This window comes from Ambystoma mexicanum, chromosome 12 (assembly GCF_040938575.1).
Source record: "Ambystoma mexicanum isolate Mex_15411 chromosome 12, UKY_AmexF1_1, whole genome shotgun sequence".
In the NCBI taxonomy this organism is placed as follows: domain Eukaryota; kingdom Metazoa; phylum Chordata; class Amphibia; order Caudata; family Ambystomatidae; genus Ambystoma; species Ambystoma mexicanum.
In genome coordinates this window covers 297,107,416-297,131,981 of record NC_090936.1, presented here as the reverse complement: position 1 = coordinate 297,131,981, position 24,566 = coordinate 297,107,416, and the positions used below count along the sequence as shown (strand labels likewise).

The following is a 24,566-nucleotide window of genomic DNA, read 5'->3' as shown; positions in this document are numbered from 1 at the left end:
CTTTCATGACAATAGATTCACAAATCAGGGAGAAGTAAGACCAAGGATGGAGGATTATCAGGGAAACTCAATACCCAAGCTACTCTTGGAGAAGGTACAGCTACCCTTTCTGGGAGCAGCAAACTTATGAATCCAGACATCACTACCAACCAGAAAGGATGTCTCAACAGGAGCGCCAGGTCAAACACTTCACACAAGACCTGGGTCACATGTTGAGGGCTCACCAGAGCCCTCAAATTGAAATTGCTGCCCAGAATAGCTCAACACCCGGGTCTGATGACCAGGAGCAATGACAGGAAGAAACCTACGACAACCAACAGGTTCCAGTGGAGGGGCCCCAAAGGGAAGGGAGATGCAAAGCCCTAGAGGAAGCTTCCTTTCTCACCAGAACAAAACCCCTGGACACCGCTGAATCTGAACACAAATGTTCTACCCCTGAAAAGCTGCCACCTAGGGAACAGAGGGCAAGTAGGAGAAATCAGAGAACCCACTTTGTGGAAGGAGTCCGCATCCTCCCGTTCGAAGGGGGAAGAACCCCTGGAGGATTCAGGGAAGAAAACGGTCTTTCAGGGATGGAGGAATATCTCCAAAGGAAAAATTGGTCCCAAAAGACCCCAACTTAGACTGGGTAAATATTGAGACTGACCCAGAGCAACACATTCTTAAACCCAAACAATGTCACCCAGATGACCCTGAAAGCACTGAGGGATACTCCCCACAAACAGGTTCGGGTAACTGTCTACAGGAAAAAGGGGACAGCAAATAATCAGCGGAAAAAGGGGACTGCCCAATCCCACAGATATCTGGGTGCAAAATATTCTTTACAGATTCCCGGACTCCGACACAGAAAACTGTCCAAGATCACACAGTGTTGGAGTTCAATTGAAAGAAATTAACTGCCAAGCTGGCACAAAATGCATATTTTTTTTGTCCCCTTGAAGGGAGACAAGGAAGAGGTTATGACTCCGTCAAGGTACAGGGATCAACGGGCATTATCCGCGCCAGTGGATATTGGATCCCAAAGCCACCCTCCTGTGCAAAAAGGCCATTTACCAACTAAATTCAGGAAGGGGGAAGAGTCACCAAATTCCACTTGCAACTCTTGCTGGACAACTTCAAAACTTTGATGGGAATGATATTTCCGTCGAAGGGACTACAGATCTGGAGATCAAAAGGGGCGACAGAGTGAAACAGCCGGTGATAGTAGTCACTCCACACAGTAGTCAACAACGGCACAGAAACCGCTCTCATCTACCTCAAGGCCCAAATCGACACAGAGGCAATGGGAAAACTGACTTACTGCTTTTCCTAGACCTCTCTGCAGCATTTTATCTTGTTGATCATAAAATCTTATGCAGCCACTTAGATTCAGCGGCCCATTTTTCCAAAGCGGCTATTGGCTGGATCAGGTAATTCCTGAGCAATAGATCCATGCGCATCTTCTCCACCACAGCCCCCGCGGACCCCATCACTTGCGGAGTCCCTCAGGCGTCATGTGTCTCCCCTACACTTTACAACGTGTTCACTAAGCCCCTGTTTGATGATCGACGGTGTGGGTATCACCTACACTAATTATGCCGATGATACCCAGATCCTCATCCCGCTGACGGGAGATTACAACACAGACTTGGCCTTGGTGAACAAGGTATACCTCATCATCCAGGCATGGATGGCCTCCCACAGTCTATGCCTGAATGATGACAAGACCGAACTCATCATCCTAGGATCAACCACGAACCTAAACAAATTGGGCCACAACTACTCCAGCTTCACCATAGACCACAATTCTATAAAGGTTGCCAAGGAAGTGAAAACCCTTGGCATCTACCTAGACTCCACCCTCTCCTTCCATAAACAGGTCAGCTCCATGGCCTCCACCACAGCCTACACATATAAGCTTATACGCTCGGCCAAACCCTTCCTCTCCACCCAAAGTTGCATCACCCTAGCCAGAGCCCTCACACTATCCAAACTGGACTATTGCAACTCCCTTTACGCAGGTGCTAACAAACAGGTTATCAACAAAATCCAGATCCTACAGAACAATGCTCTCAGAGCAGCGATTAGCTTCCCGAAAAGAGAACACATCTCGAATATCAGGAGAACCCACAACTGGCTCACCACCGCAGACAAAATCCTGCTTAAGGTAGCCTCCACCACTCACAAATGCCTTAAAAATGCAGCTCCCAGTTACCTAGCCGACAGAATAACTAGATACACGACCAACCGACACACCAGAAATAGCAACGCTAACCTGCTCGCTGTTCCCAGATTCAAACGAACGAAAATGGGCGGTAATATCTTCCAGGTGAAAGCAGCCCAACACTGGAACACATTGCCACCCGCTGTTCGAGCACCACAAACCTATCACCAATTTAGACGCAGCTACATCCAGTGGCTGAAGAACAATGACCAGTAACCGACACCATTATTTTAACTAGTGCAAATATGATCAACTTGTAACTCTCTTGACCTGTCTCTCGTATTTGTGACTGTCTCCTGCCTGTAACTGCATTACCTCACTGTGTCCTTCGCAATCACAATACCAATGCTAATCATGTAAAATAATGTACAGTACTGTAACTAAGCTGTGAATATACTTGTAATAACAAACTCCAAAACTCCCAAAACCTCAGATCATTCACATGTTTAAATTGATTGATGCGTGGAAAATGGACATGGAGACTACAAATTGCAAACATCTCCTGCCTAGCAGGTGCATGCTAAAAATGTCCACTGGCGACAAAATTGAACATAATTGTTGGGTTGTGATGGATGCCTGCCTCCACCTTTTACTTAGGCAATGACATTCTCAATCGAGTCGCAATTAATTTGGACATCATTAATTAAAAAGCCTGGTCCTGACTGGGGGGTAACGCCATGGGCTTTGGCAACACTGTGAAAGCATTTTGGTCAGCTCAATTGCTGCCATTTACAGTTAGGTTCAAGTGGGAGAAGAGGTCACCATCCCAGGACAGGTTCGACAATTTACAATTCCCCCAAAAATGAAGCGAGGACAGAACCTCAAAATCAAGGACGCTTATATAAATTTGAATTATCAACTTCAACAGCAAGGTTTGTATTTACATCCGACAGCCCTAGTTGATCTAGAACATGACACCATTTATATATTGGTGGATAACCGCTACCCTAGAAGTATCACTTTGAGCGCAGACACCTTTATTGAAATGGCGGTTGATGTCCAACAATATTCTATTGATTTAGGTAATGAGATCATTGGACCAATTCCAAATGACCGTTACAATTTTGATGACAATATCCCTCCAGAAAAGATTTTCACCAAGCAAGGTGGGAATTTCTTAGTGTACTCTTCCTGCTATTATGGTGTGGAAGAGGGGACCCGTGACATCAGGAAGGATGAGGTGGTATTTCGAGTCAACAGTGACCACCTCCCATCCTTGAACACTCATGTCCAGGCCAACCCCATAACAAGAGATCTCTCCACCCAACTGGAGGATACCGCCAAAATTGCCAAACCCGAGGTCTTTCCAGGCTTTAAGCAGATAGTCGAAGAACAAATCAATCTCGCTGATGCCTACGAGACCGAGGAGCAAAAGCAGAAGCTGAAACAGGCGATTTTGGATTTTCAGGATATTTTTGCCGTAGACTCGTATGAATGGACGCACAGAGATACATTCAGCCTCCATAGCTATGGACCATGAGATGGCTCCAGTATTTGTGAAGCAATACCGGTTGCCTCTCGCGTCTGTGGAATCACTCACAGAGATGAATGTAGAATCCTGTGAGATAATACGTCCAGTCCACAGTACCTTTAACAACCCGGTACTGGGGCTACTCAAACCCAATGGAGACTTTGCACAGACCTTAGGGAGTTAAATAAATGTGTCACCATGTCAAGATGGCCCCATCCCTACTATCGGTTACTGCACCGTACCCACGAGTAGGTAAGACCAGTACAAGCATGCCTTTACCTTCGGGGGGCAGCAGTACACGTGGACCCGAAACCCCTTTGGATACATAACCTCTGGCAATTCATTTAACAACATCTTCCTACATAAGGCCATGTCCAACTTGGGCCAAAGGGGAAACTTAGCCCATGTAGATTATGTCTCAATCAAGAGCTCAACTGTGGAGGAACACACATAGCTGAAATACGCTATGTTCTGACACAGTTGCAGAAAGCCGGAGAAAAACTGTCCTTTCAGGAGGCACAGTAATGGAAGAACAGTGAACTTATTAGGGCATGAAATCACCAAAAGGGTTGCAGTCCCCAGCGGAAAAAGGTAGAAGCATCATTGAAATTAAAAGACCCTACTACTCTGCAAGAACTAAGTAGCCTTCCTGGACTCACTAATTACAGTAGAAAGTTCATTGAAGACTATGCAGAGGTCACACGACCCTTGGTCCACTTATTAAAGGCCGGAGGTCAAGCGGGCGTGGAGTCCAGAACAATCCAAGGCAGTAAATAACTAAAGAGAAGCCTTTCCCAAGCACCTTGTTTGGTTTACCCCATAAAGAACAAGGAGTTCTTCTTGGAGACAGGGTTCTTAAATACTTGCTTAGCGGAAGTATTCTATGAAAAGCGCGACAAGGTCACAAAAGTAATCTCTTATGCGAGCAAGACTTTGTCCTCTGTGGAGGAAAAATGCAATGATTTTAAAAAGGCACTCCTGGCAAAAGTGAGGGCGTTGAAGAATTACAGCCCATTCAGCCAGGGGGAGCACAACATTGTCGAGACTCCTCACCAGCCCTTGCAATATCTCCAAAGTGACCGAATCCGAACCAGGAACGCGAGTAATTCCAGAATTACTTCCTGTATTCTGTCCATGGAAGGCTTTCCTGTGGAGGTCGTCAGATATGGCAAAAACAAGGAGTCCTCTAGCGCAAGGTTTGGCAGACTTACATGTCTGCTCAAGAAAACTGTCTTGCAAAGGAAAGTCTAAAGACCAAAGACAATATGGAGGCATACCTTACTTCCCCGCACAAAGTCTATGAGGAAGACACGTGCCAGTGGATACCCACAGTTGATGTGGATGGGTGCTCCTACCATGTTGATAATCACGGGGAAAACGAACTATGCGGCTGGCATTGGGAATCTTTGGGTGAATGATGCCCCAGATCCCTCTGCTGGGTACAAAATAGGTCCCCGAAGTAGTCAGATGGCAGAGTTGATGGCAGTACATCAAGCCATCTTCACTGCCGTGCAACACCAACTCAAATAACTGGCCATAATCACTGATTCAGATCTAGGAATGGGTTTGTGAGCACCTGATTGATTAGCAAAATCAAGGCATGCTGTATGCGACCAACAAAAATCACTCAAGCACAGGGAATTAATCCAAGCAACTGATGGATCTGGTCGCCTCTAATGAGAGGACCATATATTGGAGGGAAAAAAAAAAAAAAAAGAGAAGAGAAGAGGTCACTCCAAGAAAGTAGCGACCATACAAAACTGCAAATGACTTGGCTGACCAGTTGGCCAAAACCAGAGCCATCCACAGGGATCTCCTAGAAACCAAATCCATCGGGTGGGGGATCCAGGTCACTGCTGCCACCAGATCCCAAGCATGTGTGCGAAATGAACTCTCAACTGCCTAGTGGAGTAAGGAAAAGCCCAGATGCAGACTTGATTACTGCACAAAAAGAGGACCCGATTATTGTGACATTTTATGAACATAATGAAGACCCCGTGAATTTTCCTCTGACAATCTGATATCGGGAAGGAGGATCTACGGGTGCTGATGACGTTTTCCGAAAATGTTGCAAATCCAAGACGGTTTATTGGTACTGAGATCCATACCTGGATGTGACCAGTGAGTGGTACCTACCTAATTCCAAAGCCTGATGTTAGGTCAGGCCCATGATGCAGCCACTGCCTGTCACAGGAGGTTTCATACAACTTGCGAGAGGTTGCATACTGGCCACAAATGGGTGTCCTGCGTGTGCTCAATTTCAGCCAAGTTCCCTCACACACAGGGCTCCCCAACAGAAAAGGGGAATGTCACTGCCTTGGTCGGATATGCAAGTCAATTTCATGAGACCAGTGATTCTCTCCTCTAGGGGAAGCAAGTACATGTGGACTGTGACAAGCTTGTTTACCAAAGTCTTCCAGCCCCAAATTGCAAGGCAGAAACAGCTGCCGCCCTAATGATCAATCAGATCTTCTCTCATTTCGTCCTTCCCCAAAGGATGGAGATGGACTGAGGAAGTAATATTACCAGTGAGGTGATAGACATGAGAGATACTAGGGGTGAAGAGAAAACTCTACATTGCCGACCACCCAGCCTCGAGCAGGAGAGTTGAGAGGTAAAATAAAACAATTGTGGGCGTCTTGAAGAGGTTTGTGGCAGACTCTGAACCTAGTTGGGACCTCCAATTGATTGATTGGTTGGTTTATTTATAGAGCGCCTTACACCAAGGCACTGTACAATGGAACAACTCATACAGTGAACAACAATAAACATTGGGAGCAAAATTACATTATGAATCAATCGACAACAAAACAGTGCAAAAAGCAATTAACTGAGGGGGAGGGGAAGTGGAGAGGGAGTAGGATTGGTGAGGGGGAACAGAGAAGGATAGAACGAGTGAAGAATAGAAGGGAGGGAGAATGAAATGGGAGTGGGGAGAGAGGAGTTAGAAGAGGGAGAGAGGGGGGAGGAAGAGAGAACAGGGGAGGCCTTCAAGGAGGAGAGTGGAGGAGAAGGGATTTAAGGGAAGTACGAAATGAGGTAAGGGTCGTGGAAGAGCGGATTGAGAGGGGAGTGAGTTCCAGTGAAGAGGAGCAAGGAGTTGGAAGGAGCGGAACCGGGAGGAAGCACAGGGGGAAGGAGGTACAGTGAGGAGGAAATGGTCAGCAGAACAAAGTGAGCGAGAGGGGGAGTAAAAGGTGAGAAGGGAGTAGAGATAGGGAAGAGCAAGACCATGTAGGGATTTGAAAACAAGGCAGAGAAAGCAGAATTTTAACTAAGTGGAAAGGTAGCCAGCGAAGGTGAGAGAGCGAGGAGGAGATGGAATCACGGGAGGTAAGGAGACAGAGTACGAACAGCGCAGTGGTAAATGGATTTAAGGGGGGCAAGCTGTGATGCAGGAAGTCCAAAGAATAAGGGGGAGCAGTAGAATAGTCGGGAAAAGATGAGGAGATAAGGAGTTTGGTCGCATGGAATGTGAGGGACGGATTTTGCAAATGTTGTATAGGTGGTAACTGCAGGAGCGAGAGGCAAGTGAAATGTGTTGTGAAAAGATGAGGAGTCAAATATAATGCCTAGATTACGAGCATGGGAGGAGATAGGGAGGTTGGAGGGAGGAAAGTGGATGAAAGGGGGAGGAAGTGAGTTGGAAGGGAAGAAAAGGACTTCGGTTTTATCAGTATTAAGAGAGAGGAAGCGGGAGGACATCCAGTTCTTGAAGGCTGTGAGACAGGAGGAGAGTTTGAGATGGAGGTCGGGTGTGAAGGAGGAGAAAGAGTTGAGAATCATCAGCGATGAAGTGATGGGAGATCTCAAAGGAGGAGATAACAGGGGCGAGGAGTGAGGTGTAAAGAGAGAAGAGTAAAGGACCAAGTACAGAGCCTTGCGGAACACCGTATATGAGAGGGAAGGAAGAAGAGGTCTGGCCCCCCCATGAGACGGTAAAGGAACGAGAAGAGAGGTAGGAAGATAGCCATTTCAGAACAGGGCCTTTGAATCCGAAGGAGGAGAGAGTGTGTAGGAGGAGTGGGTGATCGACAGTATCAAAAGCTGCAGAGAGATCAAGGAGAATAAGGATGGAAGATTGCTTGGCATGCCGAGGAGAGAGTTGAGGATAGAAGTGAGAGCGGTTTCAGTGGAGTGTTTGGGTCGGAAGCCAGATTGGAAGGGAGGAAGGAGAGAGGAGGAAGAGACGAAAGAAGAGAGTTGAGAATAAGTGAGACGCTCAAGGAGTTTAGAAAGGAAAGGTAGAAGGGAGACAGGTCTGTAGTTAGAGGTGAGGAGTGGATCAGCAGAGGGTTTCTTTAGGATAGGAATAATCATTGCATGTTTGAAGGCTGAGGGAAAGGTAGAAGAGGAGAGGCAGGAGTTAAAGAAAGTAGTAAGGTATGGGATAAGAAGAGGGTAGATTTTGGGGATGAGAACGGAGGGGAAGAGAGTCAGAGGGAGCGGATGTGGGGTGGGCTTTGGTAAGAAGAGAGGAGACATCCCAAGCAGAAACAGATGAGAAGACCGACATAGTGGAAGAGGGAGGAGAGGGGGGAGGAGAAGAGGGGGTAGGAGAAGAGAGGGAGCTATAGGGGGAGTTAATTTTTTGGCAGAATGAGATGATTTTGGAGGAAAAGAAGTTAGCAAAGTCAGAGGGAGAAAGCGTGGAGTTGGATGAGGGATCGGGAGTAGGAGGAGAGAGAAGACAGGTAAGAGTTTGAAAAATTCGACGAGAATGAGATGCTTGAGACTGGAGAAGGCTAGAGTAGTAAGAGGACTTAAAATTACCATTTGTCCTGATGGCCATTAGGTCTAGACCATCTTCTGTCTCCATTTGAGCTCATGACTGGATGAAAAATTGTGCTACCTCAGCATCTACTCTACAGAACTCAAGAGCAGACCCTGATCAACGCGTCCATGACCCATAAGTACATTGAAAAAATTACAGAAACACCTTCAGCACGCTTCGGCTTATGCTCAGCGAAATTTAGAAAAGTCGACAGAGGAGACGAAAACCCACTACGACTTAACCCCTTAAGTGCTAAGGACGAGATACCTTGTCCTTGGGATTACCTCCCTGTTGCCAAGGACGAGATACCTTGTCCTTGGCGCTTAAGGGGTTAGTGAACGAGAAAACATTAGAAGGCATTGAATGGCAAAATACCAAAACCACCAAAAAAGGCCTTGGCATAGGGGGGTGAGGGGGAGACCCTATGGCAGTTAAAGGGTTAAAGACTACCAAGAAAGAGTACGACATAGGAGAAAGGGTCTACATGTACAATTTCCAAAGAAACCAGATCAAAGAGCGGAAGTACCTCCCCTCTTGGCGAGGTGCTTTTGAAATAAATAAAATCTCACCTGTTGCCTATAAGATCCGCATCCCCAAAGGAGAAAAGACAGAAGAGAAATGTGTTCATATCAGTTGAAAACGCTCACCCCAGACTGATTGAAGAACCCAGTGGGGTAAAATATAGCCCCTGAATGCCAGAAATAAAGAGGCCAGGGTGATTTGAAGGAAACTGGCTAGGGAGTCCCCGTTAAGTTTAAAGCCAGCACGGAAATGTTGATGTCAGACATGAGGCCTATTGAACTAAAGACAGGCCTAAATCTCAAATGAAGGGGAAGTGTGCTTGGAAGTTCAAAAGAGTAAAGATATGCGCAATGCATTTCAGCAAGGAAAGAGAAAGACATGTGGTTGAAAAGGCTGTTTTACTAAATCCATGGAAAGCTATACTTTTTACAAAGAGACCGATAGCAGCGTGTACATTATCTTCAATGTAATACCAGATTGTGATCCAGAAATATCAAGTGAAACCAAGCTTATTGCAATTATAACCAATAAAAATTTCCTTTTTCCTCATCCCAATGACAGTATGCAAAGACAAGTGCCCACTTGGTTTCAAGGTGAACATGGTGTTCTCATATAACGGCCCTGTGTATGGACAATCCAAAAAGTGATGGATATAAAACCCGGATGCCTTATTAAATGCTTCATGTAAAATGTATTGTGTGGGAGTTAAAACCATTTCTTGCAGAATTGTACATGCAGCTGGGCCTTTCTACTGAAATGACACTTTAACCTCAAAGAACTTTCCTGTGCTTGTCCAGGTGAGGGAGGTCTGGGTGTCACCAATCAATCAGGTCCATTGCTTAAAAATAGAAAGAAAAACACTGCTATTGATGGAAATCATGGTGGAAATGGATAAAGCCCTGTATGTTTTTTTCAGCAGAGGTGCCAGTGAGGTGACAAACCCCATAAAATGTGCATTAAAGCTATATTCAGAACCATTGGGAGGCAGAGGAGGGATAGGCTAAGATAAACATGAGCCAGCATCTGGCTGGTCACATGTTTAAGGATAAAAAGGATAAATGGAACTTCGAGGAAGAAAGGTGGGGGGGCTAGAGAGAGCGAGGCCTGTGAAGCTGCGGTTCGATTAATAGAAAAATACATTTTATTGCATAAAAAGGGCAGCGTATATGCCACAACGCTCATTCCAGACATGTATTAAAAGGTGACAGTAATCTCTTTGGAACCATGCCAAAACGATTTGTGTGTGATAAACATAACAGAAATTAAGAAAAATTTGATTTAGGCCTTCCCATGATTCCAAAAGATTTGAAAGTTGGTGTGAGGGTGAAGGACGAAATTAACATGGGAACTAAAAAGAGGCATATTTTTCACTGATGCAGCTGCTGAGTAAATGAAAGAAAACCACAGGAAGGGTGTGCCGACTTCAGATTAGCATCACCTGATTTGCCTTAAAATGTAGTTCTTAAAAATATATCCATACATCTAAAGATTTGAAAAACTAGGGTACTTGCCATGTTGATAGATTTTCTGAGTTTACACATGCCAAACCCACAGGTCAGTTTAGGATGACAAAGCTTTCTCCTCCCTCAGCTTTCATAACTCACACCCATCAGCTCCTTGTCCTACTAGCACACAGTTGGTGGTAGGAGGATGACGAGAACCAACCAATCTCTTCGGGCATCAGAATTTTGTGATGTAATTTTCCCTCAAGTAGACCAGTTTGCATCATACCTGTGCTTTTTTCACTTTATTCCAGGAGATAACCTGTTGCTGAACTCTTGCGAGGAACACCCAAGCAGAGAGGTCCCATATGTTTCATTGGAGACGGGGACAAGGAGACATAGAAGCGGGCTGCAACCCCTTGGAGTAGCCAGAGGGGACTATCCTTGACTGACAGCTTTGCTGTCCCAGAGGTGCCCTGCTGTTCCCCGATACCCAGTAAAAGGCTTCTCCTGTAAGTAAAATGATCCCAAAGCACAGATTGTAGGCCATGCATTTTCAAGTTATGTTTTAATCATTTCCCCATAGCAAAATGCCCTTTGTGTAGATCCTTAACATATTTAAAGTAAATCAATTCATTCCCATATAGAAGTCCCAGGATGTGTTTTGCTAGCATTTGAAACAAACCTCCCAGTGTGTTTGAAGCCGATATAGACAAAAAGATTTGACTATTTGTAAGAAAACCCCTGACCTCAGTACAGAAAGGGGTATCCTGAATCCAAGAGAATTAACCCCCAAAACCCTGCTTCCCAGTGAGTGTGCATGATGCAAAATTAAATTCCCCATTGATCCCCCTTCATTTTAAATCAGAAGGGTGAAGCCTTGTATTTCCTTTGCATGTGTGGTGTGAAAAACAAAATTGCCCCTTTGTTCTCCCATTGTCCTCTGACCCAAACCACAAAGCCCTGTCTGTTCTTTTTAGGTGTGGTCAAACAAATTTTCCCATGGTTTTTCTTTCCTTCATATAGCATCTGTAGTAATAAGTGAAAAACTATTTTTCCCCTGGAATCTCTGTTCCAACGAGGGCATTTTGTTATCAGAACCCAAAAGGATGTTCCCGTTGTGTTCCCACTCATCTCCACTTGCCTTCAATTCAGAGGGGTCAAGTCTAATTGATGTTTGAAGGGTAGGGGTTGCTGGGAGAAAGTATTAACCAAATCAGCAATCCCTGTGTGCCTTGAATTGTTCTTTTTATGTATTAAAGCTGTGGGAAATTGTGACTGCACATCTTAATATTATCTCTGTGTTGGTGCCATTGCAGAAGTTATTTTTGTTCTTGTGTTGCCACAGCATTGGTGGCTGATGTTAGTCTGTTTGTCAAATTTGGTTTAACTAAATTAATGAATATATATATTCTTACTACACACCGGCCTGGTTTCTAGTCCATTGTGGCACCACGTATTTGTTGGGATTGGGTGCGAGACAGGTTGAGGTAACTGTACCTTAACAAAATAATAGTGCTTTGTTGTGCGCCACCTTGATTGCGGGGAAAGGAACTCCCTGAGTTGAGTGTGACCGCGTAATAAACTGCGACATATGTGGTGTTCAACCAATGGGACACTCGATTGCTAAGTATTAGAGGGACGACATCCCATTTACAAACACATGCCCCAAAACCTTTCTGAATCACTGGTAAAAACCTTGAAAGTCCAGTCTTCTTAACCTCTCTCCGCTCACTAATTGCCAACTATTGCGTTAATTGAATAATTTCTTTTCAGCCATCCTCGTTTGTAAAATAAATGATTTGCTTTGTTTCAGGAACAAACTCGATCAGGAACCTGATAGGTCATACTGCTGTCATAATGGGCAAAGATGGATGAAGTGTATGCTACTCTAGTCAGCAATGAGGTAGAACTGAAGCATGAAGGAGACTGAAGTGAGGGCAGAAACAGGGACACAAAGCTAATTGCTGTGCATCACCTGCCCCTGCCTAACTGTGGTACCAAATTCCCAATAATTGAAGTGGGAAGGGAGCGCAGAAAGCATGCTCAATACTGAGCTAATATCCTAAAAACATAACATGGATTTAAAACTTGGTTACCAAACAAGTTCAGAAATGTAGAACAATGCCTTCAAGCTAGGATCTTAGAATAACAGTGACTGCATTCACAGAGAAGAATACACTAGTCTGTGGAAAGCAGGCACCCAATTACCTGCTATGTACTGCTTCATCTTCAAATTCTGAAGGCACAAGTGAGAAATACTTCCCCATTTTCATCCACAAATTAGATTTTGGAATCCATCCATTGTGTGCATGAATAGCATGGATTTTGGCAAGCTGCCTCGCAATAAGTCTGTAACATAAAGATACATTAAAATGGCATTGATAAAGATATTCTCATATTTTATCCAATTTTCAAGTAACATAGCGAAGGTTACCTTACGGTGTCTTAGTCTACATTTTTGCCTTCTGCCATGTTAGAGGAACCACTCAGTGGTAGAAAAAAAAAAAGAAAGTGGATTCTCAAAGTTTTATATATAAAAAATATTCAGCAGAACCAGATTTATGAAAAGCCTTTTCTAATTATATGTGTAACATGTTCTCACCATATTTCCATTTGATTGAGTAAACTGTAAAATGGATAGTGACCCTATAATGGAGGAACAATTTACCTTGCAGTCTACAATATCTCCTACACTACAAATCGGATGCAAAATGTAAAAACAAAGCTATTCCTGTTCCCTTCAAATATGATGCAGTGTATTGCGTGGTTTATGTCGGAGCATCAATGAAGAATGCATAGCATTAAAAAAAATGACACTAACGGCACCCAGCATCTTTCATATTGCAACAAAAGGCAACACCCACAGATCTTTACGAACCTAACCCCTCCATGCCCCCTTACAGAATCTTTATACATCTTTCATGTTTGTTTTTGGATTAACAGGTGAGTAAAAGACTGTCCGTAATTGACCAATTGAGCTCCTACATGACCTTAGTCTTTAAAAGGTGTACTTTTGGATGATTAATTTGTCGAAGAGCGATAGCTCTGGTGTACAGCAGCAAAATAAATTGGTCAAATTTCAAAGGGGTGTTGATTGTGAAGCATGCAGTTGCCCTATGTGGAAAGGAGAAGAGGCATGAAGGCAGAAAATACATTCTCTTATTTAACCCTTTTTCCTTAGGATTTGCTTTGAGTCCAGTAACAGCCGCGTGTGACCATCTGCTCTTATTGAGAATAAATGTGAACTAAAGTGAGTGCTGTCAGCAAAATTAGTAAAACCCTGAGTAGGGGAAAAGGAAAACAGATAAACCATGGTGATGGCATTTATAGACTATTGGGATGAGGGTTAAACAGACAGTATTGAATGTGTAAATCAATTGACACAGGGACATTCCATTTTGATTTATTTTATCATTCAGATCAGTTCCCTTTACTTCTGAGTATATCTATACTCCCAGCACCCGTACAACTACCTTCCCCCACCTACCCACAGGCTCTTAGCATTAAAGGATTACAGAAAATATTCCAGATTAAGGCAGAATAATCAAAAGCAATCTGGCTACTTCAAGGAGGTTTGTAGTGCTACAGTGTATACCATTGCAATGAAAACAAAAAGCAAAGCACAACAGCTCTGCATAACGACTAGAACACTGAAAGCAAGCATTAGAAGTCATCTAAATCTGCTTCATTACCTAATTGCCAAGGTGCAAACATTGGCTGAATTGGGCACATGGATTACTATAATATTTTCATCTTTTACATATGATACGATATATTTTATTTGTATGGCGCTCGTACACAAGTGTTTCAGAGCGCGAAAAGGCAAGGGAGGGGAAACAGGGGAGAACAACAACAACGATCTTACTAGGCCCAGTGACATTAAGAAGGCGCAATTGCATGGGAAAGGGGAAAAAGTGCATGGAAAGGGGGAGAGTGGAACGTGCGGAGCAGAGGAGAACAGAATACATAAAAATAGATAAATGGAGGCAATAAACAGTGGTAGTGTATTAGGCCAAGTTTGTATGCAGTACCCTCTGGGACCGCTACACACAACTCCGACTACAGGTATAGGAAAACCCAACCTTTGGTATAAACTTGTACTACCCAGTTTTGGTAGCTTGTTGAGCAGCCAGGCTTATCTCAAGAGGGGTCAATGTGAGCTGTAGTGGGGTTACACAGAAATTTACAGTTACAAGTATTCAAATAAACTCTTACATGCAAGGTTTCTTGCATAAACAATTATTAATTTATCAGTTAGAATAAGCCTTCTTGAGAAGGGAGCAATATAATAGTAACACAGATACACTTCAATACTGTACACTCTTAGTTTCTAAATCAGTAAAGACCTTTTTGGGATGTCCCACAGACACAACCTATACCCACAGGAGACGTCAATAGCTAGGGTGCTGGGGACATTAAGATCTTACTGTTGGCATTTAGACTACTTTTAGAAGTTGGTAAAAGGCAAAGATTATTAAAACACCAAGAGACCAAATATTCTTAAGCAGGCACATACTTTTGGATCCTCCAAGAAAGAAGAGTCATACAATTCAATAGGCTAAGCCAAAGTCAATGGGCAAAGGTCTTCTAAAGGATGAAGCAATTCTGGTAAGTAAATGTAAAAGTCTTTGCACAAGTTCTTAGGAGTCTTTGATGAAAAGAAGAATCAAATGTAGGGCCACAAACTGATTAGGCTTGTGAGTTGTAGAAGTTGAAAGCACGCTACAATACGGAGGTAAATTCTCAGACTTTTAACAGTACGTTAGAAATGAAGAAAAAGATGCAGCTGATGACCTCTGTTCCTGTGCAGCTCTGCAGATCTTGCTGTTCCTGGGCCTCAGTCGTGGGGACAAGAGGGAGGACGTCGTGGGACTCCTGCAATGCACAGAGAGTAAAAACTTGCAACCGACAAACTTCACTTTCAGTGGCTGTTCAGTGTTTCAACTTCTCGTGTCTACCGCAAATAGCAACACTGTGGTTCCTGGCTGTCAAGATGGACTTTCCTTGCTTCTGGGGTCCCACACTCTGTTAAGGCGGCTCAGGCTCAGTCAGTCCTGCTTCTTGGGAGCCCGGAGGATCTTCTAAAAGCTCTAGCTCAGCTTAAAAAGCAACGCACACAATCTGGTGTTCCTCTACCTGGCTGTACGGTTTCCAGCAACAACTGTGGAAATTCAACCAGTTCCGGGATGGATGTCCAGGTGGCTTACTTTGAAGTTGATTGGTCCCACCAACTCAAGTGGAGAAGTTGTCCTTGCCGGGGCTTCTCTGTTGATGTGAACTTGGCATTTCGGCACTGCAGCAGGGCAACACCGGGCAAACCAACGGTCCAGGAGTTGCAGAAGGTGTCCTCTTCGAGCTCTTCTTCAGTTCCTTCGTACAGTGGGCGACTGCCTTCCAAGCCAAAAGACTTGCCTTTTATTCAGTTCTCTCCCATTCATTCCAGCCTAGCTGTCCTTCAGCCAGCAGGGTGTCTGTCCTTGCCGGACAGTCAGCCGGCCAATCACAGGGTGAATTTGGGTCTCCTAGGAGACTAAGCACAGGGAGTTTCGGGCACCTCCCACACTTCCTGCCTACCCCTGACACTCTGGAGCCAGAACGGGCTTCACTCGTGAATCCCGGCAAAGGCGAAATGAACAAAGAGACCAAACCTGGTTTGGCAAGCAGAGAAAATCTCAAGAAAGACCTTTCCACAAAGAAATGGCGAAAAAAGAAGACCGGGGCCATTTTGACAAAGATAGCTCCCGTGGGTGCTTTACAACGCAGCCCGCGGTAAAGGCACGCCATGGTAGTTCAAAGGAAACCACTTCAACCAGCCATTCAGTGCGAAAAGGGTAACATAAAAAATGTTACATGAGAAACTAGACAAAGGGGATACTAGGTAACCCCTCCAGCACTCCATTGTAAGATAGGGTGTGCTGGGTCTAGAAAGTTACAATCTTAAGTAAAGTCAATTTCACTTTACTGCTCTTGGAAACAGTCGTTTATCCAAGAGAAGGTATTTAAACCTTTGGGAAATCTGAAAGACTTCCCTATGCCACTGCACTGAAGGTACTGTGTAACACAATGTAAAAGATGATGCCTATGGTGTTTGTCAGACTCCACAACCAAAAGAAACAGTGTATGAAATCACATTAAAATACATGAGAGAGTGGGGAAAAGGGTCATGCTCTCTCCAGGTTAAAAAAATCAAGTCCTCAAAATCCAGCAAAGTTGCTGAGGGTCTCTAAAGTGGAGGGAATTAGCACATTTCTGAGAATTCTCCCCAACTCTGTGCAGCCAGTGCTGTGTTTATGGCAGCAGACTGGGTAAGTCAGTGCAGAAAAAGAAGAATAAGGGGTTTGGGGGACTGTATGGGTACAGATACAGTCCCCAGTGCAAGGGGTGGCCAGGCAGCAGTGAAGGTGGGTGGTAGGGTGAGCAGGTCCCTGGGCACAGGGGACAGAGGGTGGCCTGGTGCAAAGAGCAGATCGAGAGGGGGAATGAAGGCAGAATCAAAGAGGAAGGTCTTGAGGGGCTTCCGGAACCGGACATGGTTCTCCTCAGGTTTTAGAGTGGCAGGGAGGCTGTTCCAGAGGGAGGCCCTAGCTGATGACAGTTCTACCCCCAGCTCGTTTCTTTGAAAAATGATTGACCCTGAGGGAGTTCGAGGTAGAGGAGCGAAGAGCTCGAAAGGGAAGGTATTTACGGAGGGATAGCGGAAGGTATTTTGGACCCAGGCCCCAGAAAGCCTTGTGGACAATGCAAGGGGTTTATACATTACCAGTCACACCAACTTATGTACACTGATGGCACAGTACACAAAAGGGACACCTGGCTCTTCCCCGATCCCTCCAGGTAAAATATCCTTTGAAAAACAAAAGATCAGGGCAACCCCGTAGACGCAATGACACTAAAAACTGATTTAATAAGATTTTCCCAATGACAAAAAAAAAAAAAAATACAATATTTTACACTTCAAGACAAGTTAACAAAAATCAATAGTTACCGACACATTATCAACATTTAACATACACGGTACTGAATAGTGATCATAATTGCTACAGAAGAGTTTTAGATACTGAAATAAAATACAAAAAAAAAAATTCAAACAAAATGTGTCGGGAGGGCAATTTCAGACATGTTTTTTTTTTCAAAATAGACTTTATTCATTAATAAATAACAGAAGAAAACAAAAACATGAAAACAAATCAACATCAGAAATGACAAAGCATATAAGGCACAGTTCATTGTAGTGGTAAGATGAATATGGGAAAATAGTGCTAGAAAAAGCAAAAGGGACTCAGCCCAAAAATTCATCACGGGAATACTCAGCTGGAAAGAATCGCTGTCCTCGGGGATTGTCTCTTAGCTAGAGAAGATCACTTCCGTGTGCAAATCAGCTCAGCCAGCAGACGCTAGGCGGCTTTAGGGTGAGGGCCGGGTAGCGGTCCACATAGTCCATAAACGGGGCCCAGGTGTTTTGAAACGGTGCAAGGTTACCCAGCCGAAGACCTGCAACTCTTTCCGCCGTGACAATGTCCCAACACTTGGTCCAACAAAGCGGAATGGAGGGGCCCTCGGGATGCTTCCAGAGGCGGGCAAGGGCTATCTTGGCAGCCAATAGCAGGTGTGTGCACAGGCGAGCCGCGTTCCGACAGTGGCAAGTCCCCTCCCCCCGAGCCTCCCAACAGAATGATACCGGGATCCCACAGGATATTGAGGCCTGTGATTGCTCTGACATGCTTCAGGACCCCCCCCCTCCAATAGTGCGCTGCTTTAGGGCAGTCCCACAGGAGGTGGAAGAGTGAACCTTCCCGCAGACAGCCCCTCCAACAGTTCGGCGAGGGACTCCCGCCTGCTTTATGCCGTTGTACTGGAGTGATGTAGTACCTGAAACAAACTTTATAACCCCCTTCTCTGTTAGTGACACACTGAGTACTCCTATGGAGTCTTGTCCAAATGTTGTCCCAATCCTCTGGCTCCAGGGAGCGCCCCAGGTCTTTCTCCCAACTCAGCATGTATTTTTCTTTCACATCCGGACTGGATTTCTCCAAGAGTTTATAGAGAGTGGAGATCTTGCCCCTCGGAGGGGGTGCAGTCAGTGAGAGTTCGAGGGGTGTAAGGTCCCTGGAGCCGCGCTCCCCAACGATGCGCTGCGAGATCCAGTGACAGATCTGTGTATAGCGGAACCGCTCCTCCTCGGTGACGTTGAACTTCGCTTTGCAGTCCTCGAAGGAGAGCAGCTGGCCCTCTATAAGAAAGTCTGAGATTCTATGGAGGCCGCCCTCCAGCCATTTGGCGAAGCTGTGGACGCAGAGACCGGGGGCGAAACCCGGGTTGCCCCAGATTGGGGTTAATGGGCCCAGCGAGCTCCTAATTCCCCACTTCCTGTTGGCAACTCTACAATTGTCCACTGTGTTACGAGTGGCTGAAAGCAGGCTCCGAGCAGGGGGGGGGGGCCTTCCAGGGCTGGATGTGAGCTAAATCTGGCAGGGGATACCTGCACCACGCTTCTTCCAGTTGCAGCCAGGATGGGCGGTCCACTGTGCGTGTCCATGCGAAGGCATGTGCGAGTTGAGCGGCACGTCTATATCTGGAGATGTCTGGGACCCCCCCAGTCCTTCCAGCTGACTGCGGGTCATAATTTTCCTGGCGATACGGGATAGTTTTAACCCCCAGATGAATTTCATAATATCACGCTGTAAGGAGGCAAGGTCTGCTTCCGGAATATGTGTTGGGAGCGCATGGCACTGATAAAGTACCCTAGTAAGTAAGTTCATTTTCACCGCTGCCACCCGCCCAGCCATGAGATCTCCAGCTTACTCCACCGTTTCAGGTCTGCGCGTAGTGTTTTGAATAGTCGGGGGAAGTTGCGTTTGTAGATTAATGAATTGGATTTGGGGATCTGGACCCCTAGGTATTCCAGCGTGGCGTTAGCCCATGGGATCGGCAAGTCGGGGCACAAGGTGCTTCCCTGACGCCTTGGAAGGTTGATAGAGAGGACAGAGGACTTATCATAATTCACCCTGAACCCAGAGCACGCCCGAAGTGCTTCTAATTCTTCAAGTATAGGTTGCAGCGAGCTGTCCGGATCAGTGATAGTTAGAAGTACATCATCGGCGTAGAGCGCCACCTTATGTTCCGTCCCGCCCACTGCAACTCCTTTGATATTTGGGTTGAGGCGGATTCTCGCGGCAAAGGGCTCCATTGACAGGGTGAATATTAGGGGCGATAACAAACACCCCTGGCGGGTCCCTCTGGATATGACGATGTATGCCGATTTCCTCCCATTGACTCAGAGCTGCGTTGTTGGGTGTGCATAAATTGCCATTGTCCAGGTTATAAAGTTATGACCAAAGCCCATGCGAGATAGCGTGGACCTAATGTAGTCCCAGTTCACTAAATCAACCGCTTTATGTGCGTCAAGGGAAATCACAAGGATTGGGGTTTTTGTTCTATTTGCGGACTCAATGATGTTAAGAGTGCGTCTAACGTTAACGTGGGTCCCCCTGCCCGGGATAAAGCCTGTTTGATCTTTGTGTATTAACTCGGGGAGAATCCCACCCAACCTGGCCGCTAACACATTGGAGAAGATTTTCCCATCGGTATTCATCAAGGCAATTGGCCTGTATGAGGCCACATATTCCGCGTCCCTCCCTGGCTTTTTAAGTAAGATGGTGGTTGATTCGGCCATGGAGCGTGTTACCCTTTTAGTGGAGAGGAAGGAGTTAAATAGCAGAGTTAATTGTGGAACAAGGATACGGGCAAATTACTTATAAAACCTGGCCGACAGCCCATCTGGGCCTTGGGCAGCGTTCTTGAGGGACTTTATGGCGGCTAGAATTTCCTCTGCGGAAATTGGGGCTTCTAGGGAGTCTAAGGGGGAAGAAGGGACAGGGGCGGCAAATGATTCCAGATAGTGCTGCAGACGGGCAGCATCCTTCCGAGATGTGGGAGGCCCTTGCATGACTGCCTTATGATGGTTCGTTAGGATTTCGATTATGTCTGAGGTGTCAAATTTACTCAACCCATCTGGGCCTTTGAGACATGATGTTATTCTGGTGTGGGTCTTTTGCAATTTGTAAGCTAATAGCCGATTTACCTTATTGCTATTATGGTAATAGAATTGTTTGGTATATGCCAGAGCCTTCGCGGTGCGATCGGCCCAGTGCATCTCTAGTGCCCTTCTGGCCTTTTTTAGCTCCCGGTCCGCCCTTCTAAAGTAATGGGTCTTTAGCTCTTTTTCCAAGGGCGGCGACTCTGGAGTTCAAAGTTTGCGTGTGGATCTTGGAGACCGTAAGCTGTTCAGCGGCTGCGCTAATAAATACTCCTCTTATTACCGGCTTCATGGGTTCCCACAATAGTCCAATTGAGGTTTCGGGGTTCTGATTTTCCTTGAAATAGTTCCGCCTCCCCCCTAATCACCTGATCTAGGAGCAGGTTGTCATTAAGCTTCCAGAATCTGGGAGGAAGGTCGGTGCCCCCCCCGAATAGAGAGAACAGCCGAGACAGGGGCATGGTCAGATACCATCCTAGTATGGATTTCGATGTTACTGAAACATGGAAATAGGGTGCTAGTGGCCAGTAACAGATCAATTTGGGAGTGGCCGCCGTGCGCATTTGAGAAAAATGTGTAGTCGCGGGCATCAGGGTTGGCTACCCTCCAGACGTCAACCGTGCCGGATTCTTTTAGGAATCTGGCAAAGGCTAGGGCACGTGGGGGGTGGGGAGTCCGGATCGGATGGGGGCAGGGACTTGTCCACTGCGGGGTTCGGAACTGTGTTAAAGTCCCCCCCCCCATTAGGAGGTACCCCGATGCGAAAGTCAGGAGCGGCGGGAGGAGCTCTGCCAAAAATGTGTCCTGGTTCTCATTCGGGGCATAGATTCCCACGATAGTGATCGGCTGTTCTGCAATGTGTCCCCGAATTAGGAGGTATCGGCCTGCCGGGTCCCCCTTCACAGTGGGGTTGGACAGTTGAAACTTATCGCTCAGGAGGACCGCAACCCCCCCGCTTCTTCTCACCGCTGAAGGCTAAAAAACTCTGTTTAAAGCACTTAAACTTAATACGGTGCTCATCTGCAGGGAGGAGGCGAGTTTCCTGGAGGATTACTATATCCCCGTTTAATACAGCCAGTCTATTCTCTACCGATTTGTGCTTCCTTGGGGAATTAAGACCCTGGACATTCCAGGTCAGGAGTCGAATCTCTCTAGCGTTATCCGAACCTATGGTGTGCGGGAGCGTAGTTTATGCTGCATAGGGGCTACAAGAGTTTAGGGGATTCCCTAATGAGCATAGGAATGTGCTGTAGATACTGATGTCAAAGGGTAAAACTGTAAACATGAACAAGGGCACCCGAGGAGGTGAATAGGTCCTCGGGCCCGGAACTCCACCCTGCCCCCCAAAACTGAAAGAATGAGACCATAGAGCTCATCCAAGGGAATCAAGGGTATTCCGGGAGCTGACCCCCGTCGGAGAAGGAAGAGAAACTGCAAGGGCGCAGAGAGACAGGCGCCGGATCAAGCAACCAATATGGGCCTGGGGATATATGCCATATATGCCCCCGGGAGTGATGAGGCACCTGAGAGCTAGAGGAGCGTGCATGGCACTAGGGAACTCTGGGTAAGGAATAGCACAAACCTGACTGACCGGCCTTAGAGGAAAGGTGAGGGTCACCCATCAGTCCATATTATGCTGTTTCTGGGCCCCCCCATCCCCTGAGGTCTGCGAGGTCCGCCGGCCCGGGATCAGCGGCCAGGAGTCGGCGAGCTGGACTGAGAGCGAGTGGCAGAGTCTCCTTCTGTGGATTTTATTCCTAAGAATTGACCCGCTTCATTGGGGTTGCGGATTTGCCTGCGTGTTCCTTCCCACTCGAAGCACACGGATGTGGGGTGCCCCCACCGGTATTGTATTTTCTTTTCTTGCAGCCACTCAGTCAAGTTGCGAAGGGCTCTCCTTTTCTGGAGAGTAATGCTTGCAAGATCTTGAAACAGCATAATGTTGGCTCCTCTAAAGGTGATCTGCTTCGTGGACCTGGCTTCTCTTATTATCTCCTCCTTGACCCAAGAAAAAGTGAATCCTGGCTAGAACGTCTGGAAGGGATGATGATGCTTGTCTTGGAGTTGAGCGGTGGACTCTAAATTTCAAGTGGAGCGCCGTCAGGAAGAGTTATTATAAACCTCAGCAGGTCATTGACAAAGCTCTCCAGATCAACGTTGGCGACTGAGGTGGGAATCCCTCGAATGCGGATATTGTTGCGGTGTGAGCGGTTTTCGCTGTCCTCCTGTTTGGACTCGATAGCTTCACATTTGGCTTCCAAGGATGATATTCTGCTTAGGCCACACTCTAGCTGTAATGTATTATCACACAAGCCATTCTCCACTTCCTCCGTACGCTTCTCCACTTCTTCTACCCTCCTATCCAGAGAGGCAATTATTTTAGTAACCTCCTCAGTGCCCTTTTGGACCTCCTTGGTAAGGGCTAAGAGAAGATCTTTCAGGTCCGTTTTAGTGGCGAATTGCTCGGTTTGCGGATGCTCCAGTGGGGGGGCAACCCCGGTTGTCACTGCAGTGACGGGGTCAGCCCTGGCTGTTTTATTCTGGCCGGACATCATTGAGCAATGTCTGCCTGTTTTGCCGATTTGTCACTCTTCGGCATGATCCTTTTGGGTGGCAAGGGTGGAGCGGGGGCTACTGGTGTTATTATTCCACCTGCTGAGCACTGCAGAGATGCCAGGCCGGGTGCTGTTGAATATGCCTGATCCTTGGGGAGGTTGGTGAATCCCCCCAGCTGTAGAGCCGCCAAGACCACTATGAGCACCAGGAGCAAGCACAGTGTGTTTTTATATACCACCCGGGGGACCTGACGCACTGTTCCACGCCAAGAGGGGAGCCCTGAAGAGCCGCTCCTTTCCGCTGAGATAGGAGATCATAGGAGGATTCACCAGGTCCAGGGTCCTTGGCTGTCGAGAGGCTTGGGTGCGGGTGAAGCTGTACTCAGATTGCAGGAAGAGGTGTCGGCCCGTCCAAGATATGCATAGCTGTAATGGCGTCAGCCCAGAGGAGCCCGAAGGTGGAGTAGATGGTGCATCTGACGCAACCCCAGGTCGAAGAACTGTTGCTGGGGAGTAGGTACTTGCTGGGTGAGAGAATGCTGGAGGCGCTGGGGCTTCCCCCGACACACTGGCTTGTAGCTTTTCCAGGGAGTCACCGGCACCCGGCTCCCAGGAGCGGCGCGCGGGCGACCCCCAGCAGATGCAGCCGGGACCAGGCAGGGCAGATGTGGCGCGGCCACCTCAGGTGCAGGGAGTTCCCCCCCCCCCGCCAGCTTGGCCTCCCCCGGCGCAACGTGCAGCACCGGAGGAACACCGCCTCTGCGCTTGGCCGAAACGGGCCGCAGCTGATCGATGCGACCAAGGGCCGGTGGGGACGCTACAGGAGCAGAGCGTGTGCCCACTAGGCTGGTCCCAGGTTCCTCATGGCCTCGGGGCAGGACGAGCAGTGGCAGGTAGGGTTTGTGAGGGGGGGGCCCCCCGCTCAGAGAAATAACAGGATGCCACTGGCCCAGATCGCCGCACCCTCATACGCGCTTAGGACCATGGGTCGGGTCCCAACATCAGTCTTTGTCCACGTTGCGGCCGGGTGCCGCGGAAAGTCCACCGTCTCCTGGCGTCGCAGCCGGGCTGGTGCGTGGGTCCCGGCCGATGAAACTCGCACGGCTCCCTCCCGGTCAACTCACACGGGGCGCCTACCGATGCGGCGCAGGGAGGGGGGGAGGGGCCAAGGACTCCCCTAGACCCCCAAAATGCTGGAAACTCAGGGCAGCCGCAACAGAGGAGCACCCCTCCCCCACCGAGGCCGCGATCACCATAGGCGCCCGGCCACCCATCTTGCCTCACATCGGGCCGAGCTCCCGAAACCGCATCGGGTCGTCACAGTATCAGGGCCGCTCCAATCACCAATATTTCCCACTTAGCAGCGGCAGTGGATAATCATAGTGCCCTCAGTCCGCGGGAAGACTCGGCGACTGCCTCGATCCGCGGGGAACTCTCTTCGACGACGGGGCCGTCCAGGAGCACTCAGGAAGCCATGCCGCTCAGTCGGCTCCCAGCCACGCCCCCTTTCAGACACGTTTTAAACACCAGGACAGCGAGTGCCCTTTCCATAAGTAACTG

At 47.2% G+C, this 24,566-nt stretch overlaps 1 protein-coding gene across 1 annotated transcript in view; it reads right to left on the bottom strand.

Annotated features, from left to right (window-relative positions):
* Positions 1-24,566, bottom strand: part of ETNK1 (ethanolamine kinase 1) — a 408,601-nt gene that overhangs the window by 264,911 nt on the left and 119,124 nt on the right. Inside the window, exon 3 of the mRNA XM_069628458.1 lies at positions 12,624-12,764. Within this exon, the coding sequence (XP_069484559.1) occupies positions 12,624-12,764 (141 nt within the window). The remainder of the gene's footprint in view (positions 1-12,623; positions 12,765-24,566) is intronic.